This window comes from Aplidium turbinatum, chromosome 2, assembly GCF_918807975.1.
Source record: "Aplidium turbinatum chromosome 2, kaAplTurb1.1, whole genome shotgun sequence".
Classification (NCBI taxonomy): domain Eukaryota; kingdom Metazoa; phylum Chordata; class Ascidiacea; order Aplousobranchia; family Polyclinidae; genus Aplidium; species Aplidium turbinatum.
Window position 1 is genome coordinate 34,362,890 of NC_137473.1, and position 19,280 is coordinate 34,382,169.

General features: G+C 37.5%; 1 protein-coding gene across 1 annotated transcript in view; it reads left to right on the forward strand.

Annotated features, from left to right (window-relative positions):
• The window catches only part of LOC145788242 (activated CDC42 kinase 1-like), a 60,257-nt gene extending 45,078 nt beyond the window's left edge, over positions 1-15,179 (forward strand). Inside the window, exons 13-20 of the mRNA XM_082600017.1 lie at positions 11,387-11,468; positions 11,609-11,838; positions 12,011-12,147; positions 12,236-12,314; positions 12,472-13,220; positions 13,378-13,543; positions 13,750-14,042; positions 14,312-15,179. Of these exons, the coding sequence (XP_082456143.1) occupies positions 11,387-11,468; positions 11,609-11,838; positions 12,011-12,147; positions 12,236-12,314; positions 12,472-13,220; positions 13,378-13,543; positions 13,750-14,042; positions 14,312-14,464 (1,889 nt within the window). The 3' untranslated portion in view covers positions 14,465-15,179. The remainder of the gene's footprint in view (positions 1-11,386; positions 11,469-11,608; positions 11,839-12,010; positions 12,148-12,235; positions 12,315-12,471; positions 13,221-13,377; positions 13,544-13,749; positions 14,043-14,311) is intronic.
• The last annotated feature ends 4,101 nt before the right edge of the window (positions 15,180-19,280 follow it).

Below are 19,280 nucleotides of genomic sequence, written 5' to 3' on the forward strand. Positions count from 1 at the left end.
TTTATCAGGTTGTTCTATTTTTATCACTTTGTCATTCATGGTTACTTGAAAGCTGAATCTCCGTAGCAGAGCAATCTCCAACAATCCTTTAGTTGTCAGCATTATTATCTTTTGCTTATATGCCAACAAGTTATACTTGAATAAATCGGAAATTTATTCTCGTTTGAGAATTATTTTCACTCTGTTTACTCCAATATCAACTCTACAATAAATGTTTAGCATGATTTCATCCGTGTTTCGTCTCAACGCAACATGCATTCAACCATCAGGCTGAAGTTATTATTGCTTGAATCAGAAAAGAACTTCGTAATCATTGACCGACAGTGTTACAGTGTGACGTCGTACGTAAGTGGCAACACTTGCGAAACTTTAAAATACGTATTTTAACCATGGTTTTGGAGCTTGTCTTATTCATATGTGTACGTACAGTAGATGTTCGTTGTTTGTTAGCGTTTCATTCTATTTAGTTGTTTTTTATTTCAAACTGTTTTGTTTGTGTCTGAACTTTCATTCAAGATTTTCATTTACTGCGACGTATTGCTGCACCCTTGTCATAAGAGGAAGTCTACCAAGTTGTAAAATTAGTAATATCTTTCCTCTAACAGCATATCCACTTGCAATTTTGATCAACAACTTTCAGAATCTGTTGGTGATGAGCGTTATTGGATATTGAATCAGAAAAATCCTTTGTTTACAAATGCTAAATAACAACAGAAACCAACTTTTTTCTAACATTAAAAATCATTGAGAAAACTATGTTTGAAGGCTCCAGTGCAAAATATCACCACTTTTCCATCAGCACTGCCATACAAGCAACTTGTAAACATCAAGTTGATTAAAATTCCTATAATGATGCAATTGTTAATACAGTAAATTTACCGAAGTACCGTAAATGTTTTTTAATTTATTGACACGAACTTGAAATTTTTGATAAATGTCAAGTCAAAAAAGGGTTCATTTCTTAAACCAAAAAAGCGATTTTAATGATTTTTTTCGTTTGTTTCTCAAACAGTTTTTGACGTCAAATTGCTGCAAATGTTATGTAACTCACCTGGCCAGTGACACTATCACCTTCCTTCAGTATGGCCCATGACTTGACCCTCAGAGCATACCTTTGTCGGTGGTTGTCACGTGAATTGACCTTGATGCATAGGTCAGGCTAAATCATTTCCGGTGCGTTCATTGACGCAAATTAGCTGACTAGCCTTTTAGTCTCCACTGGACTCGATTGTGTTTTGGACGTTACAAACAAACGTAGCAACGTTTTTTGTATTGCAAAATAGGTTAAAATTAAACTTGTTTTGTCGACTAATACTTTAGGACTCATGTTTTTGACTACTTGTTTTTTTGTGAAAATGTTTGTTTTATGATTGCATTATGGTAACAATGATACGAATCTCAACACCCACCAACCATTATTTCTTCAATTTCTTAAAAAACAGAAATTTCAAATTAAATTGTATTTTTGTTTTTACATTTAATACTGAAGTGCAATTTCCAAGGTAAAAAAAGCTCTTGATGAATCTTTGCTTTAAAAAAAAAAAATTGTGTTCAAGATATGACATAGGTTTTTCTTGTTTGGTTTTCATTTTTGGCTCAGCAAGCATGTGATATAATTTGCAACATAAAACTAGTGGAGTGACATAATAATTACGTTGCGAATGTGGAAGAACGCGTTTGATGAATTGTGTTTTCACTAGCATTACTTTCAACTACAGATTTTCATTCAAAATCTAGCTGTAGGATTTCGAATTTTTTATCTGATTATCAAATGCCCACCCCTTTTACGTTGTTTCAACATTAGCTTATGCAGTATCAAATGAAGCTTCGGAGTTTGTTCAACATGTAGTGGATTTCTAAGAATTCTCATCAGATTTGCTTACTACCCGCCAGATTAATTACTCTTTTGTCTTATGATTAATCTACTGGGGAAGTAACGTGTTTCATTCATAAAAAGCTTACACATCAGCCTGAGACTGATTTTTTATGGCAGCTTTTTTATTTTATAACGTTGATTAAACGTCTTTCGATGATTTTACCATTGAAGATCTGGGTTGTTGACATTTTGCAGCTCTATTTTGTCCGGATGGTATCTATCCGGTTTTCCAGATAACGAGTTCTGTCGATTTTGCATCGATGTAACATCCGACCACGTTTAAGCGATATCAAAACTATATTAATGGTCCAACCAGGTATCATCAGTCTCAAACGCGATGTCACCAAGTGATTACTGTTTTGTGTTAGTGTGGTGCTGACGTTCATGCGACACGTATTCTTTCTGGCATGTACTCCACATTAATTAGCAATGATTTTTGGAAAGAGTTAGTTCTTTGCGTATGTTTGGATGTTCATCATTTTAGGCTCACATCTTCTAGTCGTCATCAATCATAAATAAAGAAAGATTTTGTGGGAGAGAATTTCAATTTTTTTTCTCGCTATTTTAACCTGACCATACAACATGTCAGAACAGAATCAGGTGCCCGTTGTCACCCAAATAGAATAATAAAGTGCATCTGTTACAGCTACTGCAAAGTCATACTACTAGGTATCATACTGAAGAAAACGTATTAGGAAAAAAACTGTTCTTAACTTCATTGTAATCTTGTTTGTACATTGTTGGTTGCATGCAGCCTTGCACTGTTTGCGCATGTCATAACCTCATTGTTTATGTATTATCGGTACTGTGCTAAACTGCTTATCTTTTCCTCGCTGCAACGTGTTGTGAGCCCTTAGGTTGGTACCTTTCAAACAGTGGTGTAACTTGGGGTTGAGTCAGAAAAAAAGTAGGAGTTCCTTAGAGTGGTTCCACTTCTCAGGTATACGTCTGACCACAAAGCAAAGAATTTGTATGATCCACATCTACATTTTGAGTTAAATTACTATCGAGCACGAGTTTTCATGTGTTGATATAATTTTACAATGCAGCTTATAATCAATCAAAATATGCATTTCCGTTTTCCGGGCTGATTTTTGTGAAACAACACTTCATGCAAAAGAAAAAGTTGATAGTCCCTATAAGTTTTTGTCACGGCGTCGAAATATATTCGGTCTACGTCTGTTAATTGACTCCAATCGGCCATGTTTCATGCAAATTCAAGTCTTTTTACGCATTTCCCCTAGCTCGATCTTTTAATTTGCAATCCATTAGTTTTTGATAATAATCAAGAAAGTTCATTAAGTGTGATTGTCTGGACGCGACAAAGGTCGCAGACTGAACTTTAGTGATCCGCCAGCAGATCCGTCTTTTTTTGTACTTATGCAACGCATATACACGTTGAATCAACGCACAATGGATTGATTTGCCGACAGGAAATGATTTTGTACGATTGACAACCTGCCACCATATCCACGAAGAGAATCACAAATTTTATAGCATCCTTTTTTCAATTGATGCAAAATAGCATGTAAGTTTTATCTTTTGACAAAAACTTATTAATTGCACGTAAAAATGGTGATCAAAAATCTCGATCAATCTATTGCTTGATGCTGTCTCATTGCCTTTTAAGGACTTTTAATGAATAACATTAGTGGAGGTGAAATGGTCAGCAGACATTGGTAATTACACACCTGTAGTTTTATTGTATGCGTCTAGAGCGAAAGCAAATCCCCATTTCCACTTTATAAGCGGAAGATTTGGGCAGTTTACCAACTTATGTTATCCGAACTGCACGTTTTAACTAGCATTTTTTTCAACCTTAGCATGATTAACAGCTGTTCTCTTGTACGATCCAACTAATTAGGACAAGCAGTTGGAAAACAGATGTTGACTCTGAAACTCATGTTTGGACAGCAGATCACGAATATAGCCTTCATTGTTTTCTCGATCCAATTTTTTAACAACCAGGCAAAAAAAATACCTGTTTAAATCAATTTTTACGAAGTAGTTTAATCTATGGGTGCTATCAGCAGGCTCATCCAAGGCTCAGCAGATTTCAATAGCAAAAGCACACCAAGTCTCTGATCTTATGTGAAAGTCCTTCTGTCAAATGCAAGAACAAGAAGAATCCAAAGTATAACCAAGTCTTCTTTTATTGTGTTCAAAGTGTTTCCATTGCGTTGATTAACTTTATTATTAACAACACGACCTGCAGACGACGAAGTCACTCGTTATGAGTTAGGCCTATATGAGTTCCAATCTTTTTCCGTACGCTCTTGACATTGCTTGTCCCTGCCATTTCCAAGGCTGCTTTGTTCCTGCAAGCTCAGAAAAATATATCTCAGCTTTTTGTAACTGAAACCCGCTGCTCAAGTTCAGTTTAAAGTTGTCTCTTCTGCGCAACCTCTTCGCAACCACCTTATAAGTTAAAGCTAATAGCAAAGCCTAGCATAGTATGATACCAGACTGATTATTATTTTCAGTACCACATTTTTGTTGTTACTGTGATTTAATCCAGTACTCACAAACTTTATATCTTGCTAATCTTGTGCGTATGGCTTATAGTTACTGTGTCTTCCTTGGACGACATATTTGGGCAAAAAAACATCTCGCCTGCTTGGGCGTGTTGTTGGCGTGAAGTTTTTATTTTTGTTGTTTCTTTGTTCACGTTTGTATTTAGTTCAACTCATGGTGTTGTCTTGAAAGATACGTGGCGTTGGCATGTGCATGTGACGCACATCTCTTCAACCGCAAGGCGTGGTGGCATTTCACTCAATTTAGGTTTTCTTAGCAACCTGGCTGCCATGGCTTTTGACAGCTGTTTTTGTGAATCAAAATAGAGGTACCAAGATTTTTCGAGGGTTTAATTTCTTATTCACTAAACTTTAAAAACTTCTCACAATGCTGATTCAGCACCATTACCATACGTATTCTTCTCGTCGAGGGTTGGAGGAAATTAAACGCCAAAATTTTTTATTGGGTATTTTTCAATTCCAGTTTCATATTGAAATCCTGTCCGGCCTTCAATATCATTATGTGCAATGCGATTGATCAAAACCAGTAGGCTTAATTTTTGAATTGGGAAGGTGTGTTTGGTAGGTGTTGTATTTATTGATGAGAAATTTGTTCGTTTCCAGTAATGCCTTTGGCCGTTTGCATGCGAACACAAATAGCAAGAATTTCAACCGAGTTATCAATTGCCAATCATTTTTGGTCAAAGTTCGTCTATTGTGAGAAATGGTTTTAGAATTATAAATGATAAGTCAATTTTGTCTATCTATCATATTTTAGAAACTATGTGCGGACCAGATAAAACAATTAATCATTCTTGTAGTTAAATTTTGAAAAGTTTATATTGGAATTTTTATGAGAACCTGCCTAAATCTGACCAGTGCGTTTTCCTATGGTTGTTTCTCCATTCCTTCATGTGACGTTGAGGCAGCTAAATATTCTTTTCCAATTTTGTTCCTAACCTGAATAAGCAGTTTTTGCAGCAGGTTTGTACTGCAAAATTTTGTTTGGAGAAATGTACCTTGATTCATTTCCCCATGCTTGTATCTCACGTTATCTTTACCCACCAGACTGTGTCTTCCAGTTTGTTGATGTTGCTCGTTTTTGTTTCGTTGTTTTAAAGACGGCCAATGAACAATAGCCATGTTGTAAATACAATGTCTTATTAATATTTGAGGTATTTAATCTCTTCAATTGTCAAGATGAACTTTGAACAGGCAGGCAGGCTGATAGGCCTACAATAGTCAGGGTTGTAAAAGGATAACTGCCCGGGTCCCCGGTTGCTACCCGGGTAGGCTGGGTTTTTTTTTATATAAAAAAACGGCAGTGATACAACATCAACTATACAGCTATGACCAAAACTATACATAGTGAAAAGAAACACTATTGACCAAAAGTTTTAAATTACACTTAACATTTAATTTCGCAGTCTATGGATAAGTTTGTTAAGATATTCCCCATTAGCTATAAATATTTCATACAAAGTAACTAAAAAATTATACTTTGACTCCACATGAACCTTGGTTGCCTTTTTATGATTTTCAATAAACCGATTAGTTTGCTTAATGCATTTTAAGCTATCACAGGTTTCTGTCCATTTCAAATTGTCATGCAAAATTGCGCACCAAGTTGTCATATTGTAAATTGTTATATTTGAAAGCCCATAATGGTTTTTTTAAAAGAGCGTGGCTAGATCTACAAAACCAGTGTTGCCAGATGAAGAATTTTGCTCCAGTTTGAAAAAACTTCAAAACTCTTCAAGAAAAAATTTATGGCAACACCAGTGACAGAACAAAGCTTTTTCTCAAAACTTTCAAAATTGTTATTTTCAATAAAAATCAATTAAATACTGCAAAGTTTGGGTGTTCATCGGAATTGTTATCTTTTGTAGCATTAGTTTTGTAGCAAGTATTGCTAGAAAAGAAAAAAAAACTAATCAAATTCTTGTTACATTTAGCAGGCTTAGCAACCAGCAACTCACTGCATAGGAGCATGATTTTTCACATGAATGCATTGCATATTGCATAAATAATAGTCAAGTTATTCTTAAACCGATTAACCATATACGCCAAAAAAATGTATGCTGTTTTTGCCCAATAAACCCCATTTTGTCCATAAAACCCGGGCGGGCTGGGTTTTATTGAAAAAAAGGCGTTTTTTTACAACCTTGACCATAGTACCTTTGTTGTTGTTGCTACAAACACTCAATCCATATTATATTAGCCCAGTTGTATTGGACTGTTTTTTGTTTCTCTGTTGATGTTTGTAGCTTTTCTATTCTACCATACAACAAATTTATAAATGTCTACTTAAACAAAGCAACAACAATGCAAGGTTTTCACTAAACACCTTGAGAGTGAAATAAACATTAAAATATATGTGTAACGTAAGTTTGAAAACAGAAATTTAGATTAGTGCTTTACCACTTAATTCTTTGCTGAAGGAAAATGTTCTATTAAAAAAAAAAAAACTATGTACGCGTGCTAGATGTTCTAATACCGCTCAGTTTGTAAAAATTATAAAACACGTCCTTTAACGTCGAACTAGCTCGGTTTGAGATGGATGAACAAGCAAATCCTTTTCTGAGAAACCCAATCTTGTTTATGTTGAAAGTTCAAATTAGTCACTTTTTACTTTAGCAGTGACGTCAGTGCGGTGAGCTTAACTCTCAATTCGTGCTTACTTCTAATGTGCAGATTCATACTTCATAGCTTGTGTACTGTTGTCAGTGTATTAAAAATTAGAATGCTGAGCAACTTGTATTAAAATCAGACTTGTTAGTGGCACAAACAGTTTTAGTAGGAACGAAATTGAATTGTTTTGTATTTATTGTGAACAACAAAATATTCCCTTGTAGTTTCCTCGTAGATTTGAGTTCACTTTTCATAACATCGTTTTTTTAACTTACTGTGATGGTTAAACTAATTGCAGCTCATTACAAAGACATATGTACTGTGGTCTACTATGCTAGCGATGGCTAGCTAGTCCTTTGCAAACATATTTTTGACTAAGATTTCCGTTTTTGGTCGTAACATTCATCTTTGGCCCGACAGTGGAAAAAACAAAAACGGAAAGAATATTTCTTCAAATAGAATTATATGCCTCTCTGCAAAGATTTGGGCATGCTTTGATTTAATATTGGTTATGATCATTGAACAATATTGCACGTCTCTTTCTGAATTCGTGTTGCTTGTTATTCGTTGAGCCATTGTGATTGGTAACACCAAGGTGCTGTCCTAAATCGTGCTTGTTTTTGCCTTAAATTGCTCTTTTATTAAATTTGCAGCTGTTAATATGTCGGATGTATTCAATTGGAGCCATTAATCTTGATCTTGTATGCAGAAGAGCATTCAACCTGTGCTTTTAAATTTTTCTAATTTACGTCTTGTATCGTTGTAACAACGCCATGAACATGTGTTTTGCCAAAACAACACGTGATCCGCAGAACTCATCTTATCACTCGCGATTTTCTCGTGATGCATTCGTTGTTGATGACGTCATATCCGTTTCAGTACCGGAAGGGACGTGTCGTTTGCATGCGTAGTGTGGCTGCGTTGAGCTTAATCATCTGATGTGCGTGAGGACACTTATGTCCTTGGCTAGTTAGCTGAGTTTTAAGTGGACAGTTGCTTTGTTTGCTTCTTTTTCAATCCTATCCAGACATAGAAAAACGTGAAATACGGCCCATCACGCAATCTGTTGCGGATGGTTAGTTTGAAATCAGCTTGGGAGGCTTGAAAGCTTGTTTGATTTGAAACTGTGCGTGGGTGCACAAAGAGACATCCAGTTTTTATTCATTCATCTAAGATTTGCAGCATGCGATTGCACGTTGCAATGATTTTACCATTGTTAAAGTTGTTTTTGTTTGTTTGTTTGTTTTTTTGTTATTTTTTGAGAAAAATACTTCTCGGGGTGATTGTGTTGGACATCTCTCTACTGAATCTTCTGATTTTTATCAAAGCTTTAGATGTGTCAGTCTTTTTGTCCACATTTAGTCAATTTACCGGTAAGGTCTCCAGTATGATCCACTGATAGAGCGCTTGAATTCACAAATTCGTGGTTTCTTAACTTTGAGTGAGACTTCTTGATGTCAATATAATATCAATAGAGTGTTACTTATCAACTGATATAGGATTAATCCGTTGGATAATAATAATTAATTACTTTTGTAGTACTTCTGTGAATGTTATCTCATGCAATATTCTGTTATTGAAAGAAGACATTTAATGGTCTGCTTCATATCCTGCTGCACTTCTTATTTTAATGTCTCGTGGCTTGTAGTAAAATATCTTGCCGTTTCAAGTACTCTGACATGAAAACAAAATCTTCGTAACTAGCATTTCTGTCAAAATTGCGCAAATGGCAACGCATTTGTTACCCAGTTTGTTCTACCCGTATTTCAAACAGTTGTGTTGATGTAATTGCTAATAACGTAGGGAAACCGCGGGTTAACTAAGTACGGACTTAACGTTGGCAGACGACTCGGCCAATTACAAAACTGGCTGCTTCTCCGCTACTTGTATATTGTAAATTCTTGTAAGTTTTTTTTGTACGCAATGAAAGACTTTTTTTTTCTCTTAATGTTAATCAATTGAAGGGCTTGGAAAAAAGCATTACGAAAAAACAAGTTGAGTCCAGCGTAAAATATCTCACAAAGTATGGTAAAATCTCTTCGATCCCACCGTCCTGTTACTACAGCCAACATTATTATTTTCCTTCTTCATTGTGATCCAGAGTTTCACATAGTCTGAGAGCATGCGGCTTTGTTGCAAACAAGCTACATAAATGCTTAGAACTGGAAACAAAGATTGATTTACTTGTCTTTCCGTACATTTCATCTAAAATCTAAATCGTTAACTGTTTGACATGTTTGGATACGACAAAAAAAAATGGAATTTTAATGGTGCTTCTGTACATGAAGCATTTAAAGTGTTTACATGTAACTGTACTCTACAAACCTTAATGCCGTTTTTTTTTTACAACTTTGCTCGAACTCAGCTTAAATTAACTTTCTTTTGCAACAATTGTTACTTAAAACCAGCTCTGTCACAGCAGTCTATCTGTCATTACAGGATTGGTAACGCTCAGAAAGTCTGAAGTCTATAACTCGAGATATTATTATAGAAAAAAGTTGCCTAAAAGGGAACGTACAATTAAAATGATTTGAAAAAATTAGACGTTGAGCTCTGTACGTCAATGCTTTGTCCCATGATAATGATTGGTCACAATTAGATTTAGTTTTTTGCTGTTGTTTTTTTCAAATAAAATTTAAGACATCGATCGTGTTTGTGTTAACCGCGCTAGATCGTCATATGACATTTTGTGTGCTGTTATAGTTTAGGTCAGGGGTTCGGCTTGCGTTTACAGTACCGAAAAATAAAGCATGTTTAGGCTTGGGAACCAATAGGGGGAGACCAAAATAGGGGCAGACCACCAAGAATTTGGACTAATGATATTGAAGACTGGTCAGGACTTAACTACAAAACTGCAAAAGAAAAAGCTCAAAACAGAGAAACTTGGCGTCTCATTGCCTCCAACCCTCGACGAGAAGAAGGAACTTAATGATGATGATGAGGCTTGGGAAATAATCATATTTGTCGATTGCGCAGGCCAAGAGTGAGAGCGCTTCCGCGGCGTTTAAAAGGACGTCGGTTGTGCAGGCTGGACAGTGACACTAAATGGTATGCCACAATATTTGAGAACGTCTGACTCGATGGCTACATGTCCTTTAGCTGTCTTTCCCGTTGCATCTGTAACAACAGTGTACTGTATGTTGTCACAATGATAAGTTTGGTGACCTAACAATTTTATTCAAAATACCATTGTTTTTATAGAGCTTTTTCCGTTTGTAGAAAGAGTGTATTTTGTCCAATCTTCTCCAAAGTCGACCGCTGTATCTTCCGTATGAGGTACGAAAGAACATAATTTTCTCCCCGACCTCGACGAGCTGATTCAGTGCAGTCTTGTTGCTGTTTCGGGCGTGTGCGTGCTCGAGTTTGAGTGTGTGTATGCGCAGCATGCGTCGGGGTTTCACCGCTGAGGCAAGGCTTCAATCTTGAAACAGATTCGCAGCACATTCGAGAACAGCTTCATTCACAATTTTGCTCAGCCGCATGAGCATCTCTTCTGATGCTTCCAGTTTTCTAATGCTAACGCATCTCTGTCCTACCAGCAGCTGACAGCACGCGTAGCATTTGAGTTTTAAAGTAATAAATAAAGTTTGATTTTGAGTTGGCATCCTTCTACAAGCTAATAGGCCAGGAAGTAAAACCCATCTTAGAAACATAATTTACAGAAACTACTTTTAAGTATTAGGCTGAAAGTTAGTCCATGGAGATAGCTTCTGCAGTTCTGCTAGATTTTAAAATGCTTGTTGAATGTTGCAGACTTAGACGAGATTTGACTTTCAAACAAAGGTTAATTTTTTTAACTCTTCATACTTTTCATACTATAATCGCCAAGTAGCAAATTTTCATTTGTTATCACTTCGTCCTTTTTTCCAAACAGAATATCTAGCATTTCAACAAGCAAATCTGATGCTTACAAAAAGAAACGTTAATACTGCAATATCATCAGTTTTCACTATCAACTTGAAAAGTTTTTCATTATGAAACTTAAAGAAATGTATGCCTGTGTAACCAGACGACCCGATTCTGGTAAGCATTTAACAGTCTTAGCACTTGGTTACAAAGCCAGGCTTTTAGGATTTATTTTTTTCTACAGCTAACAGCAATGGATTTATGTTTGAGTGCATTGTTTCTAATGATATGAAGAATATGATGTACAACTGTCAGATCATTAGTTTGGCATTGGCAAAGCTACTGTGACGTTGTTAAATCACCATCACTCTTGTGTTACCATACATAATGACAGACTAAAGTTACGTCAGCGTTCAATGTGCTGTTTAAAATTTTTCCATAACTAGTTAGTAATTATTGAAGGTGGTAGTTTGTTCCTGCTTGTTACTTGTTAGGAATTATCATGAAACTTGTTTTACAGATGGAGCCTACGAACCCACCGAAACTAAGCCATATCAGACAAAGAAATCAAACAAGACAGACAAAAGAAAAAACGTTTTCGGGTAAGCTGACACGATTTTCAAAAGTAAAACGTGAAGTTAAATAGGCTTTTAAAAATTACTTGCTTCCTTTCTTTAGCAATCAGCGTTACTTACCCATTACTTCGTCAAATTTGTTGAAGTCTTTATTTTCCATTATTTAGCAAGCCTAAGTGGCAGCATATCACGAAAACACGAAAAAGTCCTCCGAGAACCCCGCCAAAAAGTCCCTGCAAGATTGAGACTCCCCCACCCCCTTCGACGCCACCTCCTCCCGTTCCTGTAGAACAACCACCTCTGGCCCCGAAGCGAAATAGCCCCAGGAGCAAAAGTCCGGTCAACAACAAAGACTCGGCAACAGCGAATACCATCATGGATAGGCGAGCATCTCCTGGTTAGTATTTACATGGCTTGTTGACATTCTGTGTGATTTGATCGCTGTTTGGGACGAAGTTTAAATTAGATGGTTACAAGCAATCGTTACAAGTTTGCGATGTTAACCAATCTTGTTAATTGCTTTCTGTTTATCTTATTTTCAAACAACTCACAACCGTTTCTTATTCAAGGTCTCCCTTCTCCTATTAAGCCTGTAACCGCTTCAAATCCCTTTACTCCTATATCGGACGCCGAGATCCCAGTTGGCCGGAATAGCAACGTCTGGAAGCCGGTTTTTCACGATTCAATTGACTCGATCACGACTGAGGTAACATGAGTTTTTTGCAGAAAAGACAAAATGGCGTTTCCGCTTGAAAGTATGGCAAGTTATTTAACGCTTTCAATTTTACTTACAGAATCCAGCTTTAATGACACCATGTCTTCGATATGACGTCGTGGCAGCCGATGAAACTACGTCATCGTGGCCCAATGTTGGTAGGTGGCCGATTGTTTTTTCATACACTGCTAATGTCGTGCAGCGAAGTTAGTTAACGAAAAAGCTTTTGTTTTGTGTTGTTTGTTGAATTGTGCTGCACTCAAGCCTTGTTTAAACCTTGACTCATTTTTTTAAATGTTTTTCTGTAAATTTCAGATGTAAAATCATTGGAAAGAAGAGTTCCTTCCAGGCATGGCGATGCAGAAGATCAAGCCATCAAGCTCATTCAAGCTCTTAACTTTACGTCGTTACAACAGCAGACTTCCAGGGAGAACACAAATCGTCCCATCTCCCAAACAATGGAACATGACTTTGAGGATTTAAAAAATGAAATGATGAAGAAATACGGCTTTGTCGGTGTCAACGGTGCCGTTAGTTTTAAACCGCAAAAATCGCTGCCGCCCATGTCATCATTGTCCTTATCGGCTGCGATAGTGACATCCTCAGGCGATGTCCCTCATAGCCAACAGCAGCCTGCAACAGTGAGCTGTAAACAACCATTGGACGTTACTAGAAACAAGCAGAAAAGCGGTTTTGAGGTTACAGACTTTTCGTCAAGTGCTACATTGCCATCTTCTAATTCCGATAAAGATGTAAATTGGAGTGACATTCCTCCCTTAGTACCCCCTCGTGAGCCAGTGCGCCCCTCACGTAATTCACCCCCTCACCACCGTTCAATCACCCCTTCCCCTACCTCCACGTCACCACCGTCATCTACGACTAGTTTTTCGTCGATGAGTCCTTTCGAAAGCACTCGGCCAAAGCATCAAACCCAATCATGCACGACAACAGTGTTTTCTGCTATGCCTCCAAGAGACGCTGGTTCGAACCCCATCATTCTTCCAATTATGAAAGATGGGAAACAAGAGAGCTTCACCCATTATTATCTTCTTGGTGATGAAAAGGTAAAACACTTCAAAAGTCATATGTACATTTTAGATAGTTTACTTTTTGCGATTTTATTAAATTTGTCTAAAATTAACGACGGTAATACAGTGTAATATCTTTATTGTTACATTATTTTTGTGGAATGTTTCGTAATTGTTTCGATCTTTATTTCAGTCCATTCCAAAAAGTCAGCGACCCTCTCAACCAAAATTCGGACCCCTTAATGGAATTGCACGCCCTACCCCTTCTGCCATGGTCGCCCCATTTAGCCGCTCTTGTGGGTCTCCTCCACCAAGACCTCCCCCTCCCACTAGCACAATGTTTAATCTTCTTCCTTGCGGTAAGTAGCACAAACTGAAAACTTATACGCTGATGCGTTTTTAGAATGGTAATAAATTTACACGGAAGTGCATTTACTCTATTGTTTTTATTGAACTAGATTTAGTATTTTCTTCACTTAAAACCACAAAAATCTATTTTGTTAGCAACCCATTGCGTTTCCTTTCAACTGAAACAAAAGTCAAAATGGTTTTTATGCTTCTTTAGATTCCAATCGGGTTTCAAATACAACTAGATCCTTGACTCCTCCTGTAAACTCCACAACATCATCTCATCCTGCCTCAACTTATCCTCCGAGACGATCTCCTCCTGCTTTTGGGGGTTCCTTGGATTCCTCCATTAACGGTCGATCCCGAACTCTTTCTCCTTACTCCGAAATGGGTCCCAGTGAGAAGGTAATCGTCCTGGTGAACGAGGTTTTTGGGGTCACCACCGAGGATTGCCAATCAGCTCTTCGACACAATTCTTGGGACGTTGAGAAAGCGATGAAGTTTTTAAAGGTAAAGAAAAATCTTGTGTGTAACGATTTAATGTAAAGTTTACCTGGTTGTATCACAAGCATGCTAAACCAAGTACTGTAACAACGCGGCTGTATTCTTTAATGCACTCACAATTGCACAAAGAAAGAAATCGAACGTTTGCGGCTTCGTATTTAGCTTCTTGAATAGGGTTCCATAAAAGTTAAAAATGTTTAATTTGTAATTTTTTTCTTGTACATAGTTATTGTAAATGAATTAAGATAATTCATGATGTAAATTGTATGCTTCAGGTCAAGCAATTAAGTCGAAGTGGATTGTCAACGGAAGAAGGATGCAGACAGATCTTGGAAACTAACAATTGGGATCTTGTGGCGGCATCATCCGCATTAGTATCATCTCGTTCCGAGAGTCGAAATCAGCAAAATAGAACAACGCGCTCCTGAATCCTAATCTTCTTTTCAACACTGTGACCTTTTAGATGAGGATTAAATCCTGATCTTTTGAAAATGAAGACTTTGAGATCCAGCTTCGTGAATTTGTCTCGAGCTGAGAGCAAAGTGAAAACGACGCTTGTGCCAATGTTTTTAATAGCTCGAAGGGAACTGCGTCATCAGTGATGACGTCACGGTCGCCGTACCACCTCAAGACTAAAAGTGCTAAATCATCATATTTGTGCTCGTAGGAAAGTGGCAATAGCATTGCTCATTCTGAAGAAAAGTTGATTATCTAGAGGAAACAAAATCGTTCGCTCTTCAGGTACTGCACCACTGTACACTAGTGGAAATTTAAAGATCCTAAAACCGCAAATTCCTGTTGGCAGCCCTGCTTAATACAGTCCATTTTTTACGTCTCAACTCGCGACGTTCATTCTGTTCAAAACCACAATACGGTAGAACAGATCAAGACGAAGTTGATTGGCTTATTGTTTCAGGTCTTCGTAGAACTTTCACAGATTATTTGTTTCGTTGGTTCAACTTGGAGATATACCTTACCTATGTGTTGGTTGTCATACGTGCAGTATTTTTTTGTTGTTTGGCAATATTTGAATTAGTTTTGCTTGAATCGTTTGTCTATGTTCTACTATTGTCTTATTTTTATTCGTTAAATTAAAATCGTGATCGATTTATTTATGAAAAATATACTTTTTGTGATAACGAACGAAGTGAATCGGTTGGTTAGAAAGCTATAAAAGTTAAAACACATCGAGAACCACTGTTATGACCTAGTGCTAACATCTCAACAAACATTCTCATGCACCTGCTGTTTATTTTCCTATCAAGACATGCTTCTGTTTAGAAAAAGTCAAACCAGGTCAGTGAAGCGCTTTTTGTCTTAAACATGTTTTTGGTTGAGGCAGGAAATTAGGCATTCCGGACACGCAGGCGTTTTATCATCCTGAAACTATGATATCCTTCCTCGAAATGGATCCCACAGTTTCCTGTTTTCATGCAATCCTTCATGGAGTTTAATTAACTTTATCCCGCCAAAGACTAGTTTTTTAAAAGGTTTTAGAAAATTGTTTAAAAAAAAAAAAACTGAAACAAGCTAATAACGTTGCCTAATTTTGCAGAAGTTGTTCTGGAAGTGTGATTCTGATCTTTTATGGAGGTCGGAGTTATTATTTATAAAAATGTATTTTTTTTTGTCAGAGCAAACACAAAACTATTAATGCTATAATTACGCATTCTAAAAATGCATGGCCTAGTCTAAAACCTAAATCATCATTTTTACAAAATTTTGTTGGGCAAAGTGAACTAATCAAAAGCTTGGCCTGCATTGAGAAACGCGAAAAGGCTATAGGCCAAACCACTTAGGACGCATCATACAGTTGTAGTTTACTGGATACATATTGCAGCTCATCATTTCAATTGACAAATCAAATTATGGAACATGACATTGAGTTTGTCGCTTGGCATAAAAAGGTGACTTTTTATGCTAATCTTCTAGGCCAGGGCTACTCAACTAATGTTAGCAAAGGTCCATTTTGACAAGTTGAATATTTCTGCGGTACGGTGAATATTTCACATGCAACCACGAAAATTAAACAACCAGTACGAGCACCGAAACACTTTTCAGGTAGTAACGAGTTGGCCTACCGAATGAAGCATGACTTGAATTTTTGTCTGACACAAACAAAAAAATAAAAATAGGAAAAAATGTATTGTGTTTCTTTGTAGCCTAGTGTAGCTGTATGGATCGCGCATCAGAGAAGACGGCAAAGCGTTTGGGGGCGAAGCCCCCAGCTCTTTGGATAATCAAAAAATTTGCTTTTCCATAGTAGAAATCTGTTTAAAGAGGCCTTAAAATGTGGCAATGAGGTTATTCTTCCAGAAGCCCGAAATCCACCTTCAACACCCAGGAGGTCCGGATTCGGACTGCGGTCCGCCAGTTGAGTAGCCCTGCTCTAGGCCAGGGAATGATGACCGCTTAACACAAAATACCGAACTGCTTTGCACTCTAAAGCATGTTACTGGATAAGTGCACAGACTATTAAAGAACATTGAAGGAGTAAAACTGAAAAAAATTTGTGATAAAAAAACTTTAGATTATAATTTCATCAATAAAAAGCCGATTGGTGTCGTGACTGATTAAATTAAATCGCTTTAACAGCACAAGGTCTTAGGCCTACTGCATCCAAAACAAATAAAATGATAAATTCCAAAGGTCTTACTGCACCGCAAGGTCATGTCAGTGAACCGGTTTTCATAACAAATACTTTTTCACTTCTTGGAAAGTCACTGATGTGTTGTCACTTCTATTTTGATTGCACAAAGTTTGTTGACACCTTGCTCCACACAACGGATAAAATTAAATTGAGATTAGGCCTAAGTAAGATTTAGTTGTTACCAGCTATTAAACAAAGATATTGGTTCAGTCTAGATACAGTAGGCTACAGTAGGTCTAATATTAATAGCTTAAAATTTAAGCTTAGTGCTATGCGGTACGGTATCATTAATTTAATGTTTAGTCTTAAAATTTGATAACTTGGTCAACTTTAAGCTTTCCGGTAGCTAAAGAATGTTCAACAATGTTGCTGATTTAATTGTGCTCAAGTTAATTAGTTTTCACTTCTGGAATGCAAACATGATTTATAAAATGCCAACCTAAAGAAAGGGGTTTTAAGACTAAATCTTTAAAAACATCAAATAAATTCATGAGCTAAATGTCCCTAGGTGAGCTATGGTGAAAGGTTAAAAAGACAAGGCATTGTTTTAAATGCTAAAGTAGGCTTCATATTTCCACATAGTTTCAGCTGGTCCTCCTCGATAGCAGCTGGTTAACGCGTGATTTCGTAAACAAAAAATCTTCAGGATCAAGCGACGCTCGTTCGACTCTGCATGTTAGCTTGAGCAACGCACGTTAAGGACTGCTCTCCATTCAGCGGCATCTAATGGATGGAATAATTCCTAGGGCCTCGACAGCAGCACTTCAATGATAGGAAATGTCAGTTTTCACTCTATTAATCTCATTGACATGGCCTGAGTCAATGGTTCAAAACCTCTACAAGTATGTGAAACTGCCAGGATTAAGCTCTCAAAAAAGCTTTACCAGCCCGAGAATAAAGATTCAATCAATCAATATCAGCTCTAACTGATCAGCGCCGCTCTATTGGTCAGATTTCAAGTAGGGAAATTTTCTATGATAGGCCTACATTTTGAAAAGTTGTATTTCGAGAACCCTTGGTTACCTGTCACTCGTCTAAAACCGAGAAAACTTTGTTGGTTGGTTTTCGTTGTTTGCAAGCAAGGGATTAAAGGAGTGGGAAGTAAGCCTAATCTATTGGTTAGGCCTAGCCTACGTGCTCTTTAAACCTAAAAAACTGCTATGGGATATATTTCTAAAGCTCAACTGTATTTTGCTGTAGCCTAATGAGAAAATCATGAAAAACGAAGACTTTGCAACTGAATACGACTAGCCTGCTTCCAATCATTGATGTTTCAGCTTAGTCTTGTGAGCTTCTGGGGCCAAGAGTCCATCCTTTTACCACCACAGATTAATGATGTTACCGGACCACACTGGAAAGCAGCCAGTGTTTGGTTTCATCATCTTAGACTTGCAGACCTTCTGCTCCGTTAGGTGGCTTAAATATGATAGCTTACATTCGTTGATCATGTGGTTTACGATCTGTTCTTCGGCATTACATTTACTGGAAGCAGTGGCGGTCTTAGGGTATTTCGGGCCCTGTGCGGAATGTGCTTTGCAGGCCCCAATGACAATGATCCAATTCAGTAGCGTAGCTAGGCTAAGTATTTAGAAAGGGGTGGGGGGATTGACGGCCGGCGGGCGAAGCCTGACGGCGTGTTCTCCGAAGGCGACACCCAGCGGAGTAGGGTCTGAGGGGCCTCCCACAGAAAAATTACTTTGAATTTGGTGCATTCTGAGCGCATGTTTAACAAAAATTTGGGTATGAATATTAACTGTAAAATGGTGCTGTCGGGTGGCATAGCAAAAGGATAAGATCATGTTTTCTCTGGGATTTTTCGGAAATAAAGCTGAGTCTCCATGTTTTCTTGTTGCTAATTCCTAAAGCCGCAACTGACTTCAAGGATACCGGTAGCCTACTTGCTTGTGAATCGATTTTTTTCCATTGGAAATGACAAAAATTACTGCATTTTCTAAGTAAATTGCGGGCCCTGTGCGATCGCACGGTTTGTAGCCTACACCCCAAAGACCGGCAATGCTGGAAGAGGCCATTCCCCATTGGCGCATGGTTGAGAGGTAAAGTCTATTACGTTTCAGCTGAAAAGTTATAGAGTAAGTTAGCCTAAATGACGACCAAATAATTTTTTAAGTTAGGCTACACTATTTTGTAATTTCATTTTAACTGGCTTAGGCAACCGGTTTGCACTTTTGGTAGGCTACGGTATCTTTTTTTCTGCAACATTTAAGCTAAATCCCTATATGGCGTGATATCTGGACACTGTCTAAAGTCTACCCATGGCCTCAATGGGCTAAACTCTGCTTATCAGTTAGTTCATGTCCATTAGGCTACTAAACGTTTTTTCAAGAATTGCCCACTATTAGCTTATTATAGCAAGAACACACAAAAAATTAGCTTTATATTTTGCTGCGCTGTTATTGTACGATTGTCGTTTATGTTATTTGTCGCAAACTATTTTTACTGGGGCGTAAAATAGAAGACGTCCTTACCTTTCTTCTGTTGTTTTACAACTTAAGCTATGTCGCCAAAGCAACGTGTTCTGGAACCAAATTCTCACACATAACAGCCTAGCCTATGGAGGCCTACTATAGTGTACA